The sequence below is a fragment of the Xenopus laevis genome, chromosome 9_10S (assembly GCF_017654675.1).
Source record: "Xenopus laevis strain J_2021 chromosome 9_10S, Xenopus_laevis_v10.1, whole genome shotgun sequence".
Taxonomy (NCBI): Eukaryota; Metazoa; Chordata; class Amphibia; order Anura; family Pipidae; genus Xenopus; species Xenopus laevis.
In genome coordinates this window covers 115,706,812-115,732,574 of record NC_054388.1, presented here as the reverse complement: position 1 = coordinate 115,732,574, position 25,763 = coordinate 115,706,812, and the positions used below count along the sequence as shown (strand labels likewise).

General features: G+C 43.8%; 1 protein-coding gene and 1 long non-coding RNA gene across 4 annotated transcripts; both read left to right on the top strand.

Annotated features, from left to right (window-relative positions):
- Positions 1-366: 366 nt before the first annotated feature.
- On the top strand, positions 367-9,046 carry cabp5.S (calcium binding protein 5 S homeolog). Of its 3 annotated transcripts, none has more exons than XM_041579187.1 (7): positions 367-1,432; positions 4,957-5,103; positions 5,683-5,713; positions 6,985-7,128; positions 8,006-8,115; positions 8,625-8,772; positions 8,876-9,046. In XM_041579187.1, exons 1-7 carry the CDS (start codon positions 1,271-1,273, stop codon positions 8,899-8,901), a joined length of 768 nt encoding a protein of 255 aa, XP_041435121.1. In that variant the 5' UTR covers positions 367-1,270; the 3' UTR covers positions 8,902-9,046. The 3 variants fall into 3 exon arrangements, with proteins under 3 accessions (XP_041435121.1, XP_041435122.1, XP_041435123.1); XM_041579188.1 differs by lacking the exon at positions 367-1,432 and adding an exon at positions 1,458-1,624; XM_041579189.1 differs by lacking the exon at positions 367-1,432 and adding an exon at positions 3,130-3,551.
- A 7,494-nt stretch (positions 9,047-16,540) lies between these two features.
- On the top strand, positions 16,541-21,367 carry LOC121399029. The gene is made up of 3 exons (XR_005964691.1): positions 16,541-16,814; positions 19,883-19,980; positions 20,281-21,367. It is a non-coding gene; the product is annotated as an uncharacterized LOC121399029 (long non-coding RNA).
- The last annotated feature ends 4,396 nt before the right edge of the window (positions 21,368-25,763 follow it).

Genomic DNA, 25,763 nt, shown 5'->3' with positions numbered 1-25,763 from the left:
ATGTGCGTGTGTCAGTGTGAGGAACATTGAGCTTCTCTTCAGCTCCTCCCAGTTCCTGGTTTTCAGTTACTTGTGTTCAGCTTCATCTGTGCTTTCTGAATGGTGTGACTGGCCGGGACCAATGAACATATTTGTACTAAAAGAAAAGCCCATGAAGGCATTGTTTGCCTAGGGAAGTCTACCTTTCTCTTCTATGGACATGTGTCTGTGTGCTGGTTCCACCAATTGATTCATAGCATAACCTGCTCATTGATTGGATATATTGTAAGACCACCTTTTGTCTTGGTCTATAATAAACCACTGGCCACTGTAGAAGGAGGCAGAATACTGGACCCCAGCTGAGAACGACTGCTGTGACGTTATTTCCGGGGGATTGCGCAACATCACCACACGATACATCAAGGTTTCCCGATCGATTGTCCATTAAGGCAAAAGATCATTTAAGTCTACCACAACAATGTGAAGCAGATGCAGGCACGACAATCGACCCATTGTGTTTAATGAGGTTTTCTCTGCCGGAATTAGACGCCTTACAATGCTGCCTGAGCTGGCGCCAGTATTAAATCCCAATGCCGCCCCTTTACTTAACCCCCAATGCAAAATACATTTTAATTGTCAGTGCACGGAACTGTGATGTTGCGTAATGCCACATTCAACCACTAGAGGTCGCAGTAACAGAGCAAGAGAAAGCAGGAGTTCTCTCCTATCAAACCCACCGCAGCACCTCCAGAACAACACTTCCAGCTGTTTCTGAAATACAATTCCCAGCATTCTCTGCCGGGCTGATTTGGTTTAAGGACAGGAAAGGCATCAGTTACATTAGTATTAGTTATTATTACAACAGTTGTTGGACTCCAGAACTTCACCTTGTGCATTTAGTAAGAAGATTTGCAGACGTCAATGCTTTGTGTAGAGCGAATGTGATTAAACTGTATTTTATTAGCCCAGAGCAGAATGATTCTGTGTTATATGGGTTTCCCTCATCACCAAAGAAAGGACCAGAAATACTGAAGAGCCCATTGTGACATTCACTACCGTTACTTATAATGGACACAACTTGCCCTGGAAATCTGCACTGTGTACAACACAAACATGGGATATTGTGTGGACGTTTGTGCCCCCATTCATGACTTATTTGTGCCAGCGCTCTCATACAGGCTGTCAGATCTTAATAACTCAGGGTTTAGAGCCTCCCACATCCCCAGCAGATTGAGCTGATCAAGGTTACCAGGAACAAGTCCGTTCCCTAATCACGAGTCCAATCTGTGTCATGTGTGAAGTTCAGTATTGGAGTTGCCACTTGATCCCACCGTGCCTCCATCTGTCACCCTCCCTCCCCCTGGCACAGTTATCACTGTCACACCTTCTGTCTGGCACAGTCTCACCAGGGAGACTCTCATTCAGCGCTCACTCAGCACTCTCTCATGCCCAGGTAGGTCTCCCAGACAGGGGATTAGAGACAGACAGCAGGGGCCCCTTATATACAGCACAACATGACTGGGGTATAGACACGCTCACTATGCTTTGACAAATTCTGTTCTATGCTGGGATGAAGAGTGTGAAGAGCATGATGGGAAATATCAGGATCCACAGCCCTTACAATAGAATGGAGTGCGGCCCACAGGTTAGTGCCTCAAAGGCTTCCCAAATTTACTTCACAATCTTCACAGCCTTTCACCATCTAGAATCTTCTAAAACTCCACAACTACACACCCAACATCTACTCCATTTCCAAGTGTTTTACTTTCTTACGTTTTACTACCTCCAAGGCTTCCCCTGTCTAATATGTTACAACCTCCAAGTCTTTCACTATCTAGTATCTCCTCCCCTTCCATGACTACATGTCCAACGGCTACTCCTTTGTCTTCCATTTTCATACACTTCCCAATATCCAAGTTTTAGTTTTCCTGTCTAATATGTTACAACCTTCAAGTGTTTCAAATTCTAGCACCTTCTGCACTTCCATGACTATACATCCAACATCTACTCCATTGTCTTTCATTTTCATAAATTTACCAACCTCCAAGTCTTCCCTGTCTAATATGTTATAGCTTCCAAGTCTTTCTTTATATAGTATCTCCTCCACCTCCTTGACTACACACCCAACATCTACTCCATCTCTAGGTCTTTCTCTTCCACTTACAAAGCTTCTCCTGTCTTATCTACTCCCACGTCCAAGTCTTTTACTGTCCAGCATCCCCTCCGCCTCCATGACTACACATTCAATATCTACTCCACCCACACTGAAGGAACCCAAGCATACAATGTAATAATAAATGTAAAGCTGAGTGGTACTTTTGTAAATTCTCTCTTAACAGTATTTGCTGAGTATAAATCCAAATAGCCAAGTATTACACATGTAAAAGTGCTTCCCACCCAACGGACAAAAAGTAAGAAAAGGGCTAAGTAGACACATGGCATGTTGTAAAACTGAGATGATTCAGAGCAAAGTCCTTTATCAAGGAGATTCTAGTGTGTGATACCAACAGTTAAGTGTATAGATACCTTGATAAAGCAAAAGAAGGGTGTCAATGTGCATCTTAGCAGCACCCCAACCTACAGTGATGTCAGCTCAGCATTACTTCCACCAATGTTAATCTCCAGAATATCCTCTTTCTCCAAGTCTCCACTTCCAACATCTCCAAGGCATCCCCTGTTTAACATCTGTCCCCTACCTCCAAGCATTTCCCATCTAACATCTGTCCCCTACCTCCAAGCATTTCCCATCTAACATCTGTCCCCTACCTCCAAGCATTTCCCATCTAACATCTGTCCCCTACCTCCATGTCCAACATCTCCTCCATCTCCAAGTCTCAACTACTAACACGTTCCCATCTCCAAAGCTTTCCCTATTTAACAGCTCTTCTTCTCAACAAGACTTTCCCTGTATAACTTCTCCTGTGTATCTCCTCTTCCACCTCATTCTATGAAAAGCTGTACTTATTGAATACACAATTCAGATATTCTGCTATACACACATATATATATATATATATAGATTTGCATCAGTAGACAAAACTTCCTGTGCAGCACATCAGTAATATAAATATATATAATTACATACGGATATAGAAGAATAGAACTGTTCCATTATACCCAGTGGGGGTGGCTGGGAGTTGCAGGGGATCAGCTCAGTGAGGTGGGATGGAGAGATTGTGCCTGATTGCAGGAATTCATCCCGTTCTACTTATCTGGTTAATTCGACAGATGTCAGTTGGGGGGGGCTGTTAATTCGACAGATGTCTGGAGTGACGTGATATAATCTGTATTATCTTTGGATCTCTGATTCCAATACACTCAGTCTCCTCCATCAGTTCCTCTGCCCCGGCCTCTCTCCTGCCTCTTGTCAGTCTCAGCCCTTCTCTCCTTTTATTCTTATTTGCACATTTATACCCCAGCCTCACTCCTGCACCTCTAACGTCTCCTTCTCCCCCAAAATCCTCACTCACTGCTGCTGCTTCTTCATCTTCTCCCTGACTGCTCCTTTATCTCTTCTCTCTGCTAAATCCTCTCTACCCTATAGAGAAGAGGTGTCCCGCTTCTACAGAAAGGTAAGTGCTCCTGACATTGGAGAAGGACCTACCAACATATTGTCTCTTTACCTGGGACCCACCCAGATTATACAATGCAGCCTCGGGCTCCAGTTCTGAAACAGAGTATGAACGAATGGAAGGGATCAGTTGTGGGGAAAGGCAAGTTGGGATTGTTACACTGGAGAAGAGAGAGTTAAGGGGGATATGATCACTATATATAAATATATAAGGGGATATGATCACTATATGTAAATATATAAGGGGATATGATCACTATATGTAAATATATAAGGGGATATAATCACTATATATAAATATATAATGGGATATGATCACTATATATAAATATATAAGGGGGATATGATCACTATATGTAAATATATAAGGGGATATGATCACTATATGTAAATATATAAGGGGATATGATCACTATATATAAATATATAAGGGGATATGATCACTATATATAAATATATAAGGGGATATGATCACTATATATAAATATATAATGGGATATGATCACTATATATAAATATATAAGGGGGATATGATCACTATATATAAATATATAAGGGGATATGATCACTATATATAAATATATAAGGGGATATGATCACTATATATAAATATATAAGGGGGATATGATCACTATATATAAATATATAAGGGGGATATGATCACTATATATAAATATATAAGGGGATATGATCACTATATATAAATATATAAGGGGATATAATCACTATATATAAATATATAAGGGGATATAATCACAATATATAAATATATAAGGGGGGATATGATCACTATATATAAATATATAAGGGACAGTAATGAAAGTACATAGACTATACTGAGAAAGGGAATGGAAGGGATCAGTTATGGGGAAAGGCAAGTTGAAGTCACTTCTATAGGACAGAAGGGAATCTATTTGAGGTGCCATAAACCCCTGAAATCAGTGAACAAGGCTTGTGTTGGAGATTATCATTTCCCATTAAGGGTCTGGCCACACGAGCAGATTCAGGGAGATTAGTCGCCCCAGCGACAAATCTCCTTCTTCAGGGCGACAATCTCCCTGAACTGCATTAAACAGTTACATTAGATACATTAGACAGTTACATTAGATACATTAGACAGGTACATTAGACAGGTACAAGGAAGGGTCGGATACAAGGTTACAGGGATTAAATCACACAGTATGATGCTGATCCAGGGACTGGAGGGTTCTATTACCCCCATGTGGGGAGAAGAGCTGACACTTACATTTCTCTGACTGTGGATCAACAAGAAGCCAAACTGTCATTATTTGAACAAACAGACGGGTCAGCAGAGACCTCAGATCCTATTTATTATACATGACCCAGTGACCCTGGTGTTTTCTCAGGAGGTCACTGACCCATCTGACCTTTTGCTTTACTCACAGGCAGTGGGATCGGTGTCACGGTTCCGCCAGAAGCTGGTGGTGTCGGATACTGATTTATCGTTGCCTGTTCTGACTCTTGGACCCGCAATGCAAGGATTGGGCCCGGCCTGTATCTTCCTGCGCAAGGGCATTGCTGAAAAACAGGGGGTGAGTGTCAGACTGGGGGTCCCAACATCAGTGGGACAGAGCTGAATGGGTTTGTTAGTGCCCCATAGTGTGTGTGTTGGTGCCCCTTAGTGTGTGTGTTAGTGCCCCATAGTGTGTGTTAGTGCCCATAGTGTGTGTGTTAGTGCCCCATAGTGTGTGTGTTAGTGCCCCTTAGTGTGTGTGTTAGTGCCCCTTAGTGTGTGTGTTACTGCCCCATAGTGTGTGTGTTACTGCCCCATAGTGTGTGTGTTAGTGCACGGGGTACACCTGTGAGGTAGATGAGTCCTGAGCATTTTGGGCAAAACCATTATACTGTCCTGACTGATCCATTAGACTAATACATGTCGCTTTATGTCTCTGCTGCAAATCACTCACTCCTGCTGCGAGTCCCAGGCTGAGACCATTAGTTGCACAGGGGGGCAGTTATTTCCATTGTCCAAACAACTGAATAGAACACAAGTCAGAGGTGTGGAAGGTTTAGGTGCCCTGCTAGTTGCCCCCGGAGCAGCTGAGGTCTGTTGGGTGAAAGAATATGGGGGTGACTCACGTTCTCTAACAAATGTCCTTCCTTTCCCCCAGTATCGGGAATTGGGCACCGATGAGATTGAAGGTAACATTCCCATGTCCAGTCTGCACCCCCTATGGCCAGACACCCCCATAAACACTCCACTCCTTCCCTGAACCCACAATATGAAAATGCTCCCACATTATAAATGCCATGTTAAAGGGGAAGTTAACCTAGAATGTTGCTACAGTATTTTATTTCTCTATTATATGGTGTTTCTGTTCAACTTGTACAGTATTAATAGTTTCCCAGTACTCGAGATACTCCACCCCAGTCATGAAGTATAAGAATAAAGAGCAACCTCCTTTCCTTATTGTTGTGTCACTCTTGCCACCATTAAAGGGACAGTTCACAGGTAAATTTACTTTAAGTGTGTGGTAGGTGGACACGTTCTCTATTTAATCACATTCTTGAATTTATTCTTCTAGTTTGCCTTTCTCCAAACCTAAACTGAAAGTATACAGTTGTTAGGGTGAGTGACCCCAGTAACCTCTGTAAACTGATTGTGACATCACTTATTTATCACGCCCTTCCTCTTATTGTTTTTATATTCTTAACACAAATGCCCGATTGCTGGGGTTAGTGTTCCAAACTGAAGAGCCACATCATTTAAAAGCCTGATATTTTTTTTTTTTGTTTCTCCCTTAAAAAAAAGAAAACCATAAAGTGACTCATATCAACATAGATCAACATGATATAAATTAATCATTAGGTTCACTTCCCCTTTAATAGTCATAATTCTTCTCATTCTATCCAGCCCAGGCAATAACATGTCTGTGTTCCCTCAGTGTCTATCATCTCCATCAGCAGTGGTTTGTTACTAACAGAACGGGTCCCGGGGCCAATTTACTCACACTCTAACCCTGCAGAGTAAATCTACTCTAATACCAATTATTATTAATATTATAATATCAACTGAGATGCCGGTCAGTAGAGGCATGAGCTGTAGTAGTGTCAGCAAAACACGTGAGGTTTCTCTTTGCCTTTAAAGGGGAAGTATCACCGTGATGATAGTGGATCACAAAGAGGAAAAGTCAGTACATTATCTTCTGTAAAATAGTCATTTGATACAAGTAGGTCACACAATCATCAGTGTGATGATGGACTCCAGAGAACATGCATAAAGTATCTATTTTAACTTGTGGAACATTTATTTAAATGTAGTCTTCAGCTTAGTGTTGATGAAAAAGCCAAAGTGTAGAGCATATAAGAGCAAAAACAAGAAGTCTCTGCTCCATTATCACATGGTTGGACATTCCTAAACAACACACGGGTGGAATTAAGCTGTGTCTTCTTTCTGCTCCTGGGTCCTACAGAGCTCCGAGATGCCTTTGTGGAGTTTGATAAGGACAAGGATGGATTTATTACCTGCAAGGACCTGGGGAACTTGATGAGGATCATGGGGTATATGCCTACTGAGATGGAGCTCATTGAACTCTCTCAACAAATCAACATGAACCGTGAGTGAAGAATCCTCAAAATGAGATGTTCCCCTTCCCAGAATCACAGATTTACCCTGGAACATTGACCTCCACTTTCATCTCATTTATCTCTCTTGTGTTTACTAACATTAGAGATAAATATCTGGAGAGATTTCTGGAGATGTTGTCCATGGCAACCAATCAGCAATTAGTTTTAAACAGCCACCTATAAGTTAGAAAACAAAAGAAAAATCTGCTATGGGCAACATCTCCAGAAATCTCTCCAGATATTTATCTCCAATGTTAGTAAACATCCCAACTTGTCGTCTTCTCCTTAACCCAAGACCTTGATTATTTCTAGTTTTTCACTTTTTGTCCTTGTTAGAAATCTCCCAATGTTTACAAAACATATTGTGGCCTCTTTTCTTCTTCAGTTCAGGGTCATGCACGTTCTTCACCTGTATCTGCTCTCCTTGACCACAATCTTGGAATCTTCTCTTTAACCCTAGTCCTCTTGTGTTCCTCTTGTGTTCATGTTAGAATTCTCTTACTGTTCTCCAAAGTTTTTTCCCAATGTCTTAAGACCTCTCTTCTTCTCCAGTTCAAGGTCAGGCACTTTTTTCTTCTTTATTCACTCTCCTTGATTCCAGATTTGTAATCTTCTCTCTAAACCAAACTTCCCTTTTGTGTCAATGTTAGAACTATTATCCCAAAATCTTAACTCTCAGTGCCTCTATTTTTTTTCAGTTAGGGGTTGGACACTTTTATTTATCTGCTCTACTTGATCCCGTACAGGTCATCTCTTTGCCCAGGGTCCTGTATTACATCTCTTCTTTCCTTTTGTGCCCTTGTTAGCACTCTCCCAATGTTCTCCACAGTGTTTTCCCAATTTCTCATGGGCTGTTTTCTTCTCCAGTTGGAGGTCGGGTAGATTTTGAAGACTTTGTAGACCTGATGACCCCTAAGCTCCTAGAAGAGACAGCTGGTATGATTGGAATGAAAGAACTGAGAGATGCCTTCAAAGAGGTGAGATCTCTGACTGATTCTTAGCATAGATGAGACAACTATTTCAGGTTCTTCTCCTTGGGCTGAGTAGGCCTATATAATCCTTACTAATCTCTTCACTACAAAACAAAATAGTCCTCTCCTGTATGTTATGCTTTTACTGATGCCTCATATTGGTTCCTAAAATGTTATTAGCTACATGTCCACAAATCATATCATGGCACATAGGACGTTTGGAAAGTTTTTCATCTCTAAATTATAAGGCAAAGCTGAGAAAATCCAAATGAACTGGGCATGGGAAACAATTACATAACTAATGAGTGAAGCCCAGGAGGTCACATGACTGGCAGATATACAGTGAGAGATACACAATATCTACAAAGTTGCATCTGTGTGTGTGTGTAGATCTTTGTCTTGATGTTTATAGAACATACAAAGGACTTTAGAGAAGTCATGACACAAATTCATGGATGTGCGTGGCATTGGCACATGGTGGGACCTGACTGGCTCATGATTTCTCTTCCCTTCAGTTTGATGCTAATGGAGATGGAGAGATCACATTGGATGAGTTACATCATGCTATGCAAAGGCTTCTGGGGGAAAAGCTAACCAGTAATGAGATCACTGATGTGGTGAGAGAGGCAGATCTGAATGGAGATGGAACCGTGGATTTTGAAGGCAGGTGACCCTGTTCCATGTGCCTAAATCCCTATCAGTGGGTTTCCTGATTTAGCCGAATTCCAGCAGCCTTTCTAAACCTTTCTGTAATCATTTATTGCAGAGTTTGTCCGGATGATGTCACGCTGATGCCTCTCCACCAAATAGTAAACTGGTCATCGATCATCTCTCATATTCCATGATTTAGAAGAGCCCTGGATTCCCAGCAGCCATTGCACATCCTCCCTCATTAATTAAAACCATTCATCAATAAATGAACATGTTTTTATAATTACATGTCGGGGTCTTTCCATTTTTCTTCCTGTTTTGAACTGTCGGAAAGCTGGAATTAGTCATTACCCTGTGTATAAAGGGGTTAGAGAAATTAAGCTGGCCATAGACTCAAAGATCCGCTCGTTTGGCAACATCGCCAAACGAGCGGATCTTTCCCTGATATGCCACTAACGGCGTGGCTACATCGGGGGTAATTCGAACGTTCGGCGTATGGCCGAACGATCGAATTACGATGCGCCAAGGGGCTCCGACGGGTCGGTCGGGTAAAAATCAAACCTTCCCGATCGATATCGTGGCCAGATATCGATCGAGAAGACCCGTCGGAAGCCACCATACACGGGCAGATAAGCTGTCAAATCGGTCCAAACGACCGATATCGGCAGCTTTATCTGCCCGTGTATGGCCATTAGAATAATGAAAACAAGGATCTGATTGGCTACTGGTCTGAACAAGCATTTGCCAGTTATCACATAAGCCACTATGTGGTGTCTGTCTCAAAGCCTGAGGAGCACTTGAGTATCTCAAACAGTTCTGGGTCATGTACTGACCAAGCCCCAATCTGACCGTTAAGATCCAACTCCATGTGTGTCTAGACATTTGGAAAGTCTCAGGAGAATTGTGTGATATTGGGTTGTGTGCTGGGAATGGAAATCTGAACTCAATGTAATCCCTTCTTGGTTTAACTCAGGTTCCTACACTTTCACTGTCTCCTCATGATAGTATTGGGCTATGCAAGGTCCTACTTTCTGAGACCGGATCATATATCAGCGTCTTGGTTCCTACTCATGAGACCAGCCCTCCCTCTCCTCGGGGGAACCCCATCTTGCAGGTCACAGCAACTAAATCCTTGTTAAATGGAGTCCCATGACCCAAACAGACTTTATAAAGACAAGTGACCAACAAAGAAAGGAAATTACAGGGACATTTTTCACATCCCTATAAGTTGTGTATCGGCAAGAGAGAGACAGAGACACTTAGAGAGAGACAGAGACACATAAAGATAGACAGAGACACACAAAGATAGACAGAGCACAAAGAGAGACAGACACATAAAGAGAGACAGAGACACATAGAGATTGAGAGAGACACACATCGAGAGAGACAGAGACACGTCAAAAGAGACAGAGACACATAGAGAAACACAGTCACATAAAGAGAGACAGAGACACATAGAGAAAGAGACAGAGACACATAGAGAGAAACAGAGACACACAGATAGAGACATGAATAGAGAGAAACAGAAATGCATAGGGAGAGACAGAGCACATAGAGAGAAACAGAGACACATAGAGAGAGGCAGAGACAGACAGAGAGAGAGAGAGACAGACAGACAGACAGACAGAGACACATAGAGACAGAGACACACAGAGAGAGACAGCGACACATAGAGAGAGACAGGAGGCTGAGAGAGCGCACACAATGTATCAGTCACATGCCGGGAATCTACTCCCAGATAACTCAATTACAGAGAATATTCAATTAACTTCTCAACTTCCTTGGAATATTCCATCAGCCAAATTCTCTGCCCACCGCCTGACCCCCTCTAGGAAATCGGAATCATTCCTACATCAGGGCACCACAGAGAATAGTCTACCACTGGGATTTACCCCCCCAGCTCATTTTGGGAACAAGAAGACCAGGTCTACAGTTGGGCTGAACCCATTCCAGGCAAGAGAAGTAACTCCATGGCCATCATTGTGTCTGTCTCTGTCTCTGTTCTACTGTTATCTCTTTCTCTAACTGTCTCTATAGCAAGTAGAATACCAATAATAAACCCTCCCTAATAACCCCAACAACTGCCCCCACTCACCCTGCCATTAACCCTTTGTATGAAAGTGGTATGAAGATTCCTGGAGATTTAAGGGTGGGGGTGAGACAGACCTCTGTATCCCATGGGTGGCTCATTGCTGTCTCTGACTGTCTAATCTGATTCGTCTCTTTTCTCTGTCTCATTCACCTTTCATTTGTTTGGGCAGAATTAAGATATATTATAATCTACATTCCGTGTGCCACGTCCTTACTTGTCCTTTAATCTACCTGCCGGGGGATATGTGGGTCACCGGACGTCAGATCATCTCTGACTTCTTGTGTTTGACCCAAATCAGCAAATGATTGATGGGAATTTCTCTGTCACCGTAATAAACATCTTGTGCCAAGAACCAGCGCTCAGACACAGAGATATTGGGGGGCAGGATTGGTTTCATTGCATCACCCCAGGGGCACAATAGTGGAAATACTTGGGGTGCCTTATAAGCAGGGGTTCTTTTACATTCCATTTTCATGTTTTTCTTTGCTGGAAAACATCCGGGCCCCCTCCTTGTATAAACATGCAGCTCCGAGGCTGATTGTGGCTCATTGGGAGAGATATTGGCTCTGAAGGTCGGCTCAAACTGGGGCAGATATAGAGAAGAACATATGGGGGGATGGGGGGATCAGCACAAAAACCAAGGGCAGACTGGGATCTGTTTGTCTTTAACTCAGACCTTGTGTCTGTTATACCTTATTGATGATACAATGTGAGCCAAAGGAATATTCCAGAGTGTAAGCTCCTGGGCGCCACTGATACACTTACACCCATGTGTTGTAACAATATGGAACACACATGGCACCTCTATGGGTTCTTTATTCCATGCCCTGTAATCACTGGGTGCAAAGCAAAAGCAACGCACAATAGGTCCCTGTACCTCCCCTCACTTACCTGCACTTACCTGTACCTCCCCTCACTTACCTGTACCTCCCCTCACTTACTTGTACCTCCCCTCACTTACCTGTACCTCCCCTCACTTACCTGTACCTCCCCTCACTTACTTGTACCTCCCCTCACTTACCTGTACCTCCCCTCACTTACATGTACCTCCCCTCACTTACCTGTACCTCCCCTCACTTACCTGTACCTCCCCTCACTTACTTGTACCTCCCCTCACTTACCTGTACCTCCCCTCACTTACCTGTACCTCCCCTCACTTACTTGTACCTCCCCTCACTTACCTGTACCTCCCCTCACTTACCTGTACCTCCCCTCACTTACTTGTACCTCCCCTCACTTACCTGTACCTCCCCTCACTTACATGTACCTCCCCTCACTTACTTGTACCTCCCCTCACTTACCTGTACCTCCCCTCACTTACCTGCACTTACCTGTTCTTACCCCACAGATTTGGGTTTATATGTAAACAAATGAATACAGAATGAAATTGTTATGGGTGCCAGGCACCACAAAACCCAACACAAATAAAATGGGGTGCAAGTTATGGGACACATATAATATTCACATATAATACACACAAATAATACACATATAATATACACGTATAATATAAACAAATAATACACACATATAATACACACATATGATATATACATATAATATATACATGTAATACACATATGCTATATATAAATATATATAATAAACACATAAAATACATACGTATAATACACACATATAGTATACACGTATAATATAAACATATAATACACACATGTAATATATACATAAAATATATACATGTAATGCTCACATATTATATATACATATAATAATCATATAGATGTGACTGTGCAGTAAGGCTCTGGCTGAGGATTCTGGGAGCTGTAGTTCAGATACAGAGAAGAGCGGCCCCTCCCTGTGCTCCCAGCAGACAGATAAAATGCACTTTGTATGGAGGTCACAGGGCAATTAGCTACTGAATTCCCCCTCGTGCCTCCCGGGGTAATGATCAGCCAATAGGAAGCTCAGTCATTATTAATTCCATGACCCCAAGTCACCCAGCCATGGAATTGGGTTAAAGGGGAAGTGGAGACCCAATCGTCCCATGTCATTAGGGAAATAATATCCATATCCTGGGTACCCCTGGAACTATAGCAGGGTGACACCCCAATGTTTCTATATATCTGTAACCTTGTTATGAGCTAAGGGGGCCCAGTCTGAAGGTCAGTTAGGGGGAGATTTGGGGTGAGTGATTATTTGTACCCTGGGTACCCCTGGAACTATAGCAGGGTGACACCCCAATGTTTCTATATATCTGTAACCTTGTTATGAGCTAAGGGGGCCCAGTCTGAAGGTCAGTTAGGGGGAGATTTGGGGTGAGTGCTTATTTGTACCCTGGGTACCCCTGGAACTATAGCAGGGTGACACCCCAATGTTTCTATATATCTGTAACCTTGTTATGAGCTAAGGGGGCCCAGTCTGAAGGTCAATTAGGGGGAGATTTGGGGTGAGTCTTTATTTGTTCCCTGGGTACCCCTGGAACTATAGCAGGGTGACACCCCAATGTTTCTATATATCTGTAACCTTGTTATGAGCTAAGGGGGCCCAGTCTGAAGGTCAGTTAGGGGGAGATTTGGGGTGAGTGCTTATTTGTACCCTGGGTACCCCTGGAACTATAGCAGGGTGACTGTTACCCCAATGTTTCTATATATCTGTAACCTTGTTATGAGCTAAGGGGGCCCAGTCTGAAGGCCAGTTAGGGGGAGATTTGGGGTGAGTGCTTATTTGTGTACAGATTTCTTATTTTAATGGTCAATACTAAAAGCCCAATTTGAATTCAAGTCTCACAAGTGGGGGAATGAGGAGGTGCTCAGGGACCCCCGTTTCTCAGCGCTGGACTAATCACTCGCACTCAGTGACCTCTAATGGGTATTTTGCCAAGTGGGAGACAGCGGTGTCTGCACATTCCGTGGTGCTGGGAGTTGTTAGAGGAACGTTGGGTTAATAAATGACTGATCCCATGAGGTTTGTTAATGGGTCGTTGGTTTAAACCCTCATGTCGTTGGCACTGATGCCCTTTTGGTGCCCGTTGTACATTCCTGCACTAATGGCGAGAGACGAAAATGCGGTGGGGGGGGGTTGTTGAGTAGCGTTTACCCAAATGTGTGGAAGGTTCTGCTGGAATTGATCCAAATACCCCCCCTCCCCCTCTTGTTTGGAGTTTGTCACTGCAGTGATTCCTGGGAAGTCTGTGTATGTTACTGTAGTTGTCGTTAATTTAATGTATATAAATACCACATCCTCTATTTATATGGGGTACAGTCTGCGTCTGCCGCCGTCATTGCTAATTGTCCCGTACAAAGCAGATTTGATGAGTTAAATTAAAGGAGAACTAAAGCTTAAAAGCCGAATGGTCTATAAATGCTGCACATTCAGTTGCTTGATGATTCCTCAACCCCTAAGCTCAGCTTCCAGACCCCTCCCCCAGGTTTCACTGAGCATGTGCCGTGCCACTGACTCTCCTAACAAAATCCAAGATGGCGAGCTCCAGGTGAAATAAAATGTAAAAGTACATAAAATGATGGCATTAATATTAATTGATAGGGTTTAGTTCTCCTTTAAAGGGCTCAGAAGCCAAATTCAGCATTTTGTTCCTACTTACATTTGGCCAATGATCCATTCACCCTCTGATGGCCCATTTCCTTTGATATTCCAACATGTCTTTTAGCAATTTCCACATTTTGGACATGGTGGGCATTTGGGGGCCCCTCCAAAGTAATGGTTCAAACATGACCCACACAAATGTTCAGTAAAACATGGGGGCTCAGGTTATTCTGTGTAGGGGGCTCTATCTCCCCTTTATCTTTAGCTAGAGGTACACACATGACTGTTCCACCATCATCCAAACAATAACCTCTCTGACCAAACATTAAATATGGGGGCACATGTCTTTGGGTTTGGGGAAAGGCAGGTCTTGTTTAACAGTTGTGTCTCCCCCCTATTGATTCCCAAACTGTGGGGCTTCCCTCGCAGAGGGGGGTGCCTGAAGGGACATTCAATTGAAATTTGGGGTGCAGGCCCACTTTCTTTCCTAACTAGAAGCTCTGATTAAAGTTTTTTAGGGTGAGATTTGGGGCAAAGTTTTTTTATGCCCAATATATTTTGGGGGATCAACTAGATCTTTTTATCAAATCTGACAATGACTGGTTTTCAGGCTGGAGCCCCTGTAGGTGACCAGTCCCACCATTTGGGAACCACTGATATAAGACTATGTCCAAGTTCATGGTTTTCTTTGTGGGCCAGTGTCTTTAAGATCTGATGACTTCTGCTCCCCATTTCATGATTCTCACTTTCTTCTTTCTGTTCTTGAAGTACTTGGTTCAGTCCAGTTAGATGAGTCACATGTAAAGTGGGTCCCTGGGTAACCAATGCCCCATGTCTTCTGTTTGCATGGATCTTCTCAATGGCAAAGATGTGGTGGTACTTCCCAGGAATATGGGCCATGATTGGGTGCTGTGCTGTTCTACAGATTGGGCCCTTTCATTGTCTGGTTATTCTGCACCGCAGAGGGGTCAGGTTTAGGGGTGGGGAGTTCAATGCACTGTGGCAACAGGGTTCTACACTTCAGGGGGCACTGGTGGGAGTGTGATATGGTGGGAGCTGTGGCCTTTGTTGGGGAGGTGATGGTGCTGGGGGAACATGGACGAAGGGTACATAATGCAGGGGGCATGGCTGGACTGTGAAATTCAGGGTCCTTGTTGTAAATACAGTATATAAATTACAATAAGTACAGTATATAAATGACAGTTATAACAGCATATATAATACTGCATTTCTGTGACTAATTATTTAAGGCTTTAGACTTTAATTGTTTCTGTGGTTGATATAAATGACTTGACTTGTCTCCAGACTTGACTCCAGCTCACAGGTTCTCTCCTTGTATCTAAGAAGAAACAAAACAGATGGAGCAGTTTCCTGATCTCTCTTTTCGTTGGTTCTGATCACTGACTCCTCCAGAACCTTCCCCCCCCCTCTCTCTCTAAATACTGATTCCACTTCATCATTATCTGGATTAATGTGGAGGGAAGAACCGTAATGCAGATAAACCATATGTATATTGCTGGGTTATATAACAGAGTGCTGGGAAGAGAGAAAGAAGAGAGAGGGAATTATTATAGTTGAGAGAGAGGAGAGAGTGTTGGGAGAGAGTAGATTGAGGGGGGATGGTAGAAGGGGAGGAGTTAAGGTATTTGGTGCCTCTGATTAATAAATGTACTTTCATTCTGTTTGTGCCGAGTTTATTTACAATCAGTGTTTTCTCAGCCAATGGCAGCACAGAATTCATTATTCTCACTTTATGGCTCCACCCACAGCAGCTCTTTAAACTTTGGTGTCTCTTCCTCCAGCCCCCAGACTTCCAGCACCCAGACTCCCGGCACCCAAACTTCCAGCACCCAGACTCCCAGCACCCAAACTCTCGGCACCCAGACTCCCGGTACCCAAACTCCCAGCACCCAGACTCTCAGCACCCAGACTTCCAGCACCCAGACTCCCGGCACCCAAACTCCCAGCACCCAGACTCTCAGCACCCAGACTCCCAGCATCCTGACTCCTGGCACCCAGACTCCCGGCACCTAGACTCCCAGCACCCAAACTCCCAGCACCCAGACTCTCAGCACCCAGACTCCCAGCATCCTGACTCCTGGCACCCAGACTCCCGGCACCTAGACTCCCAGCACCCAAACTCTCGGCACCCAGACTCCAAGCCCCCAGACTCTCAGCACCCAGACTCCCGGCACTCAGACTCCCAGCACCCAAACTCTCTGCACCGAGACTCTCAGCACCCAGACTCCAGGAAACCAGACTCCCAGCACCCAAACTCTTGGCACCCAGACTCCCAGCACCCTGACTCTCTGCCTGGCAGGACCAGTCCCTTTCCTGGTGTCCCATGAGCTCAGCCAGTCTGGGAGTCACATGTGAGGGGCCAGTGGTCACATAAACATCGCTGAGTCTCCTTTGTGGGGCGGAGAGAAAAGAAGCCTGGGACAGACAGACACAGGTACAGACCTACACTTTTATCCTGACCCACAACTGCCACCTGTGCAGAATGTGACGGCTCAGCTGTGTGTGTTGTATAGTGTGTGTATATGTTGTATAGTGTGTGTATATGTTGTATAGTGTGTGTATATGTTGTATAGTGTGTGTATATGTTGTATAGTGTGTGTATGTTGTATAGTGTGTGTATATGTTGTATAGTGTGTGTATATGTTGTATAGTGTGTGTATATGTTGTATAGTGTGTGTATATGTTGTATAGTGTGTGTATATGTTGTATAGTGTGTGTATATGTTGTATAGTGTGTGTATATGTTGTATAGTGTGTGTATGTTGTATAGTGTGTGTATATGTTGTATAGTGTGTGTATATGTTGTATAGTGTGTGTATATGTTGTATAGTGTGTGTATATGTTGTATAGTGTGTGTATATGTTGTATAGTGTGTGTATATGTTGTATAGTGTGTGTATATGTTGTATAGTGTGTGTATGTTGTATAGTGTGTGTATATGTTGTATAGTGTGTGTATATGTTGTATAGTGTGTGTATATGTTGTATAGTGTGTGTATATGTTGTATAGTGTGTGTATATGTTGTATAGTGTGTGTATATGTTGTATAGTGTGTGTATGTTGTATAGTGTGTGTATATGTTGTATAGTGTGTGTATATGTTGTATAGTGTGTGTATATGTTGTATAGTGTGTGTATATGTGTATATGTTGTATAGTGTGTGTATATGTTGTATAGTGTGTGTATATGTTGTATAGTGTGTGTATATGTTGTATAGTGTGTGTATGTTGTATAGTGTGTGTATATGTTGTATAGTGTGTGTATATGTTGTATAGTGTGTGTATATGTTGTATAGTGTGTGTATATGTTGTATAGTGTGTGTATGTTGTATAGTGTGTGTATATGTTGTATAGTGTGTGTATATGTTGTATAGTGTGTGTATGTTGTATAGTAAAGTCCATACTCAGTGTGCATCTCGCTGACAAGCAGTGTATCAGTGTATCAGTTTGTGTAACATTCCCTTTTGAGAAAAGACCCCCCGACATGAGACAGAGAGTGACGGGGGGGGCAGTGTATGGGCACAATAAGATTTTACCCCCGGGCAGGGAATAGACATCAGTGTGACGGGGGGGGGGAGTTGAGAGGTAGAACTGGTCTGTGGCCCCTGAGTGTGGCCCCTGAGTGTGGCCCCTGCGATTGAGCAATGACTTGTCCTCTTGTGACTCAGGTGAGTCTGTGCCAAATGGGCAACTCAGTGACCTGAACATTAACCATTAAACATTAACCCCCGGCTGAGAGACACGGGCACAGGTTAACTGTTTCATTGGTCACCCTGGGGGGCAACAGAGTGCAGCACCGGGGGAGGGGGAGTGAGGAAATAAAGTGCAAGCTGAGTGCAAGAACGAGGGAAGTGCCAGACAAGAAAGGGAGAGGGGTGAGTGGGTTTATAGGAAATAAATATTGTCTCACTGTATCATTCCTGTAATGTTTGTGTGTTACTGTGTGTGTTACTGTGTGTTACTGTGTGTTATTGTGTGTCTTACTGTGTGTTATTGTGTGTGTTAGTGTGTGTGTTACTGTGTTTTATTGTGTGTCTTACTGTGTGTTATCGTGTGTGTTAGTGTGTGTTATTGTGTGTGTGTTAGTGTGTGTGTTACTGTGTGTTAGTGTGTGTGTTAGTGTGTGTCTTACTGTGTGTTATTGTGTGTGTTACTGTGTGTGTGTGTCTGTGTGTCTGTGTGTGTTACTGTGTGTTACTAGGTATTGGCTGGAGCCACTGGGGATTGTGCTCTGTCTCTTACCCTCTAACTCCTGGGTTCTGACTGGTGCCATGGGCCTCCTACTGCACCTATGGGTGTCTCAATTAGCCACTCTTACTGGTGTCTCAACCACCCACTCTCCCTGGTGTCTCAACCACCCACTCTCCCTGGTGTCTCAATCACCCACTCTCCCTGGTGTCTCAATCACCCACTCTCCCTGGTGTCTCAACCACCCACTCTCCCTGGTGTCTCAATCACCCACTGTCCCTGGTTTCTCAATCACCCACTGTACCTGGTGTCTCAATCACTCACTCTCATTGGTGTCTCAATCACCCACTCTCCCTGGTGTCTCAACCACCCACTCTCCCTGGTGTCTCAACCACCCACTGTCCCTGGTGTCTCAATCACCCACTCTCCCTGGTGTCTCAATTACCCACTGTCCCTGGTGTCTCAATCACCCACTCTTACTGGTGTCTCAATCACCCACTGTCCCTGGTGTCTCAATCACCCACTCTCCCTGGTGTCTCAACCACCCACACTCCCTGGTTTCTCAATCACCCACTCTCATTGGTGTATCAATCACCCACTCTTACTGGTGTCTCAATCACCCACTCTCCCTGGTGTCTCAACCACCCACACTCCCTGGTGTCTCAATCACCCACTCTCATTGGTGTCTCAATCACCCACTCTTACTGGTGTCTCAATCACCCACTCTCCCTGGTGTCTCAACCACCCACACTCCCTGGTGTCTCTATCACCCACTCTCATTGGTGTCTCAATCACCCACTCTTACTGGTGTCTCAATCACCCACTCTCCCTGGTGTCTCTATCACCCACTCTCATTGGTGTCTCAATCACCCACTCTCCCTGGTGTCTCAACCACCCAATGTCCCTGGTGTAAGTGTCTAAGATCTTGTGCAGCTCAGGGGGTGCCCAGATTTGCCCAGACGTATGGGAGGTGCAACTCATGGATGAGGTCCCAGAGAGCACGTGGAAGTGATGGCAGTTTAGAGGCAGAGGTTCCAGGCGCCCGTGTGTCTGACTGAAGCAGCTTCACAGTATAAATTCTAATGGGCCAATGAGACCTGCTTCTGAAGCTTCTGAAGGTTCCAGTTCTTTTTGGTTCCTTCCCTTAGTGCTGCCCCAGAGGTAAAAGTCTGGGGTGATTTCTGTCTGCTCTGATTGCTCTGCTACTTGGTACAGTCCAGTCAGGTGATTGGATCAGCCAAGAAGATGTTCCCTCAATAGCCAATGAGATGCCAGGATTCTGCAAGTATCATTTAACCCCTTCGCTGTGTTTTGTGCAGGTTCCGGGACTGTAACAAGATGGCACTTGAGATGTTAAAGATCTGGTGGTGCTTCCCAGTCATATTCACCATGATCGGACTTTGTGCCCCTATGCAGGGTGAGTAATTACCCCCTTCTGTATTGGCAACATGATTTCATAGTGGGACATAATAAAAATTGCCCCCCCAGCAAAATAATTTTAGCCCCTCCTTCCTCTAAACCTTGGGCAAGATCTTTATCTTCACTTGCCCAGTTGGCTCCAGTTGGCCTCTCAGCTGGGGGAGATGATGGAGCTTCTAATGATCTATTGTTCCATTCTCTGTGCTGCTTCTGCTCTCAGACCTAACAGAGATTAATAAATAAAGTCGGGGGCATTAAAGTGAAGCTTAATTAATGAACCTCTCCCTTTTCTTCCCAGATCCACAAATGAGCCCCAGTCAGCCGGCAGGACCCCCCATTGCACTTTACTGGGCCCCAGCCCTTCTCTTGATCGTGGTGTTGGCACTGGCTTTGTATTTCCTACTGCCATCTTGGCACAAACCTCAACTGAAAGAAGAAGAAGAGGCTGAACATTCTGGGGGCACTTGTATTGATGCACTGAGCTGCTGTGGAAAGGGGGTCCCACTTGGGAGTCTGTATGGGGCCTCCAAAAGTGCCGCGTGGGTCTAGTGATCAGTCACCAGAGACCTGAGTGATAATAATCTGCCCAAGTGGCACATGGACTACAAACAATGGCTGGAGGGCTAAGGGAAGGGGCACGTTTATTAAATGTTGCTTGTGCTCTTGTGGGGCCAATGGAATGGGTGGGTGGGTGGGTGGGTGCGGGTTCTGAAGAAGCCTTTGTATATAAAAGAAAATGGGTTGGACTCACAAGATGGTCATTCCATGCCAGATACAAGCCAGAGTTTCTGGAGGTGAAAGAGGTGCAACACTGAGGTCAGATCCACAGCGGAGGCAGGAGACGGGATAACAATCTTATTTCAGCCACAAAGTCCCTAAATAACTAATAATTGTACTTCCTGCCCCGGCTGTGCATCCGGCTACAGAGATTTGCCTCCTCCTCCGTGGGGTTTGGTGGGACTGCGGGTGAGTTTCAACTGGTGCATTATGAAACCACGGGTGGATACACCAGGGCCACTTGGAGATTAGGGTGAGTTATTGTTACTGATGGGGAGCCAATGTTAAACTGTAACCAATGGGTGGACTCGGGGTTCAGTTAGTTCCCATGAGGGTCCCTGCTGGGCCACTTTCCTACATGAGCCACAATATTGTTGTGACTGTAATTCATGTTCTACATGGACAGTGTGGGGTTCTTATTTAGGGTACACTATGGGCCTGGGGAATCTCTATCTCTTTATAAGGAGAGCACTTCATGGGTTACACTATTGAATCATTCTGCCCCCCATGTGTCCAACCCTGTAACCACAATGCATTTCTCTGTAACTGTACCAAGCCCCTATTCTGTACCCTTGAACTAAGAAATAAATATCAATGTTATTTTTGTAGGAAATCTACAACAACCGTGAGCTTTATTACTTACCTATGAGTGGCCACTTGCATTAGTTATCCTACTACTAAAAAGCCCAGTGTTCCCCATTACCAGCACATGTGGGGAGATTATTTCACTTATTGGCTTCCCTGTCTGCTCCAAGATGCTCATCCTGATAAAGCCCCCAGGCAACGTGGCCACTAATGATGCGTAAAGCAAGATGACTCTTGATGGCCCTGATGATGCCTCGCTGATCACAGCTGGACAGTGTAGGACAAGATGTGGACAAGATGGAGACAGCAGGGAATAGGACAAAAGGGAAACAGGAGGGCAAAACAAGGACAATTTACCAAGATGAAGAAAGTAGTAAAAGATGGAGAGAGTAGGACAAGAAGGAAACAGTAGGGCAAGGCAGGGGCAGTATAGCAGGATAGAAAGAGTAGGACAAGGTGGAAAGAGTAGAAGACATGCATTGAGACAAGATGACTCCATTGATGATGTTCTCAGGCAGGCTGGCCACAATGATGAGGTTTTGTGGCAAGATGGGCAAGATGAATTGTGGGAGTGCTGAGTGTTTGTAAATGTGGAGAGAATGTATTGGAGCCATTGTTTGTTGCTATAGAGAAACCATGGCCTTTTATTCCCTGAAGAAGGTGGGCAGTGAAAATGCTGTCACCCAGGCCCATAAGGTTTCCCAATCACTAATATTGTGAGAAAGGCCAACTGGGCTCAAACAAACCTTTCAACAAGCAACGTGTTTCTCCTAAAGTGTTTCTCTCCCTAAGGGAAACTTGGTCAATTGATTGGACCTTCCCTCTGTAATTACTTCCACCAGTGAATGTTATGAGAAGGGCCAACTGGGCTCAAACAAACCTCTCAACAAGCAACGTGTTTCTCCTAAAGTGTTTCTCTCCCTAATGGACACTTGGTCAATTGATTGGACCTTCCCTCTGTAATTACTTCCACAAGGGAACTTCTTGCCCGGTTAGGTGATTGCACATTTTTCCTGCCAGAATCTTTATTAGGGAGCTAAATATTAGAGAACCCCCCCCTAAAAGCTGCCAAAACCTTTTATGGGTCAGTCTTTCTATGTCATGTGATGCTGGCAGGTAAAGGTGTAGCGTATAAGTGACTCAGCAGCAGGTGCAAGTGACTCAGCAGGTACAAGTAAGTACAAGAGCGAGGCCGTTGCCAGTGAAGATTTTACAGAATATTGTGGGGATGGTGCAGCCTGGGTGAAGGTTCCAAGTTACACTTATTAGACAGGTTGAGACAGGGAGGGAGAGATGTGATCCTGTTGGGAACCCAGGGGGTATAATTGGGAGGGTGTGTTTGCTGCTTATTAAAGACAAAAAGGGACATTTTTATGAGCAGAACAAAAAGTCTTTGAGGTTGAGCACAGGCAGAATCACACGTCTTGAAGGTTAATTGCCAAGTATTCTACCCATAATCCCCGGAATTGTTTCCCAACATTTATAGACACAACAAAGCCCTCCAATGAAGCATCACAAGAGAAACATCTCCCCAAATTGTCTCAGATCAGGAAGTTCAAGTCATGTTCCTATTGTTGTTTTTTGGCACAAGTCGTTGCCCCTCTAAGGTGCTGGTTTCTTTGCCAGATCCCCTCAAGTACTGTGTAAACCCACCTACAGTCACCCACATGCTTTTGCCTCTAAATGTTCCTCTGAAATTAGGGAAAACTTGTTGTCACTGACTTCTGGATCAGAGGGGTGACTGATCAGCCTTGGTGGACCCTTAAATATTTAACTTGCTGCTTAAGTCCAGGAATCAGTTCTTAAGACCGTAAATAAAGAACCAGCAGTGAGCAGGGTGTGTGTAGAGGGTAAGTAAGGAGTATGTGGGGAGTGAGCAGGACTTGAGTAGCTAAATGGGCAAGGCAATGGCCATAGGTCCGGGCCCCTAAACAAGGGGTTGTAGGGCCATGGGAAACCAACCCAAGAGTAAAGGATGTGGTGCCAAATTATTATTATTTAGAGTTTAGTCCCACTGATTCATTAAGTGGTTGGAGTCACAAGGGTGAAGGTTGATGGCCACTTACTTCCACTTACCACCCCAGGCTACTGAAACCTCCATTCCTTGGCTGAGGGTCAGGAGTCCTAGGAAGCTGATCTATTGCTCTGTGTCCCTGATATTGGGTGGGAATGGAAGCCCTGGGCCCCTCATGTTAAAAAACACACAAATATAAAGTTGTGTGTGAGCAGCCGAAGAAACAAGTGAGTGTAGGTCAGTAGTTGGCTAAAGGTGGAGCATTTTACTCTTTACTGTGAGCCTAGTGACACATTCCTCGTCCCCATTAGTTTTCCTCAGATCAGTGTGTCCCTCCGAGGTGCAAGTCCTGAAAATTCAGTAGAGCAGCAGAGGAACCCTCAGGTCATAAACAATGTAGCCAAGCGCATGGGGCGTGAGAAGCAAGAGGAGCCGGTTCTGTGGCTTTGAAAGAAGAAACATAACAGTGTTTATATTTGAATTTACTTCTGTTATTATTGAAATATTGTCAATGTGCTGCCATATCTACTTAGGATCTACCTGGATCATCTGTACCATATCTACTCACCTGGATCACCTGTACCGTATCTACTCACCTGGATCACCTGTGCCGTATTTACTCACCTGGATCACCTGTACCGTATTTACTCACCTGGATCACCTGTACCGTATTTACTGACCCATAACCAGTCACATGTTTGCTGCACATACAATTAGTTGTACCTCCATGTTGTAACATTGTAGGGAACCAATATGGCACCCATATATATATATATATATATAACAAACAAGGGAAAGTTGTGCTCACCACTAATTTTTAAAACCATTAGGCGGGGGTGCAATGAGGCTGTGACCACAAAATACATATAGACAAATACAAGAGTCCTCTGCACTCAACCCATTATCAATATATTTAAGACAGAGACATTTTGTGCTACTGAAAAATGCCTTACCCTTTAAACAAAACAGGGCTTAAATATATTGCAATATATGGACAAACAATCCCTGTGTTGTTTAAAGGGTAAGGCATTTTTCAGTAGCAGTAGCACAAAATGTCTCTGTCTTAAATATATTGATAATGGGTTGAGTGCAGAGGACTCTTGTATTTGTCTATATATATATATAATTACATAGATAAATAAATAAAAATGAGGCTGAAAAGGTTTATTACCCAGGAAGCCAATGAAGCTGAATGTTTAGAAATCTAGAGCAAAGGGAAAGTGTTAATTAGCTGTTAATGACAGATCTCACATTACTGGAAGAACCAGTAGACATTTCAGTTAAATCCTTGTTGGTTCATGAGAAGACTGTCTGTACCCGCCGCTGGCATAGAGTCCCTTGGCACTACCAACCCCATATACTAGTAATTATTAGTAATACATATAAATATATGGGGCAGGTAGAGGATTCCCAGACTCAGCTCCTACATTGGCTGAAGTCTCCCCCCACTACATTAAGTCCTTGTATTTCCCATCATATAACACAATTCAGTGTGTAACTTGTATCAATAGGAGGATCTGCTATAGGGACAGAATGGGTGTTGTAGTTTCATCATTGAGTGAGGACACACGGCAGGAATGAGTTAATATTCTGTGTCAATAGGAAAAGCAAATGGAGAGCAGGAGGGGGTCAGTGAGTAGAAATAAAAACAAGGCGAATGAGGGGAACGGGAAATGTCAGAATTATTGTTTTTCTTCAATTGCAGTTTGTGCCCAATATAAAATGTACTGAATTATATGAGACTCATATACTGTAATGTATTGTTCTTATGTGTAGTGATAGTAGCACTCAATGTCTATAGTTACACCATGGAGCAAGTCATTATTAAGATAGAGTCAGTAGGAGAAGAAGGAGGACGGAATAGAAACAGTAGGACAGGGTCAGTTCTGCACAACAAATCACTTTCTTTACTTTATTGCAGTTTATTTGTTATTTCTATCAGTGAGACTCATATACTGTAATGTATTGTTCTTATAAATAGTGATAGTAGCATTAAATGTCTATAGTTACACCATGGAGCAAGTCATTAGTAAGATAAAGTCAGTAGGAGAAGAAGGAGGAGGACGGAATAGAAACAGTAGGACAGGGTCAGTTCTGCACAACAAATCACTTTCTTTACTTTATTGCAGTTTATTTGTTATTTCTATCAGTGAGACTCATATACTGTAATGTATTGTTCTTATAAATAGTGATAGTAGCATTAAATGTCTATAGTTACACCATGGAGCAAGTCATTAGTAAGATAAAGTCAGTAGGAGAAGGAGGAGGAGGACGGAATAGAAACAGTAGGACAGGGTCAGTTCTGCACAACAAATCACTTTCTTTACTTTATTGCAGTTTATTCGTTATTTCTATCTCAGGTTGAAACCAACACAGATCCCTCAAGTTCATCCCTTCCAGGTGGT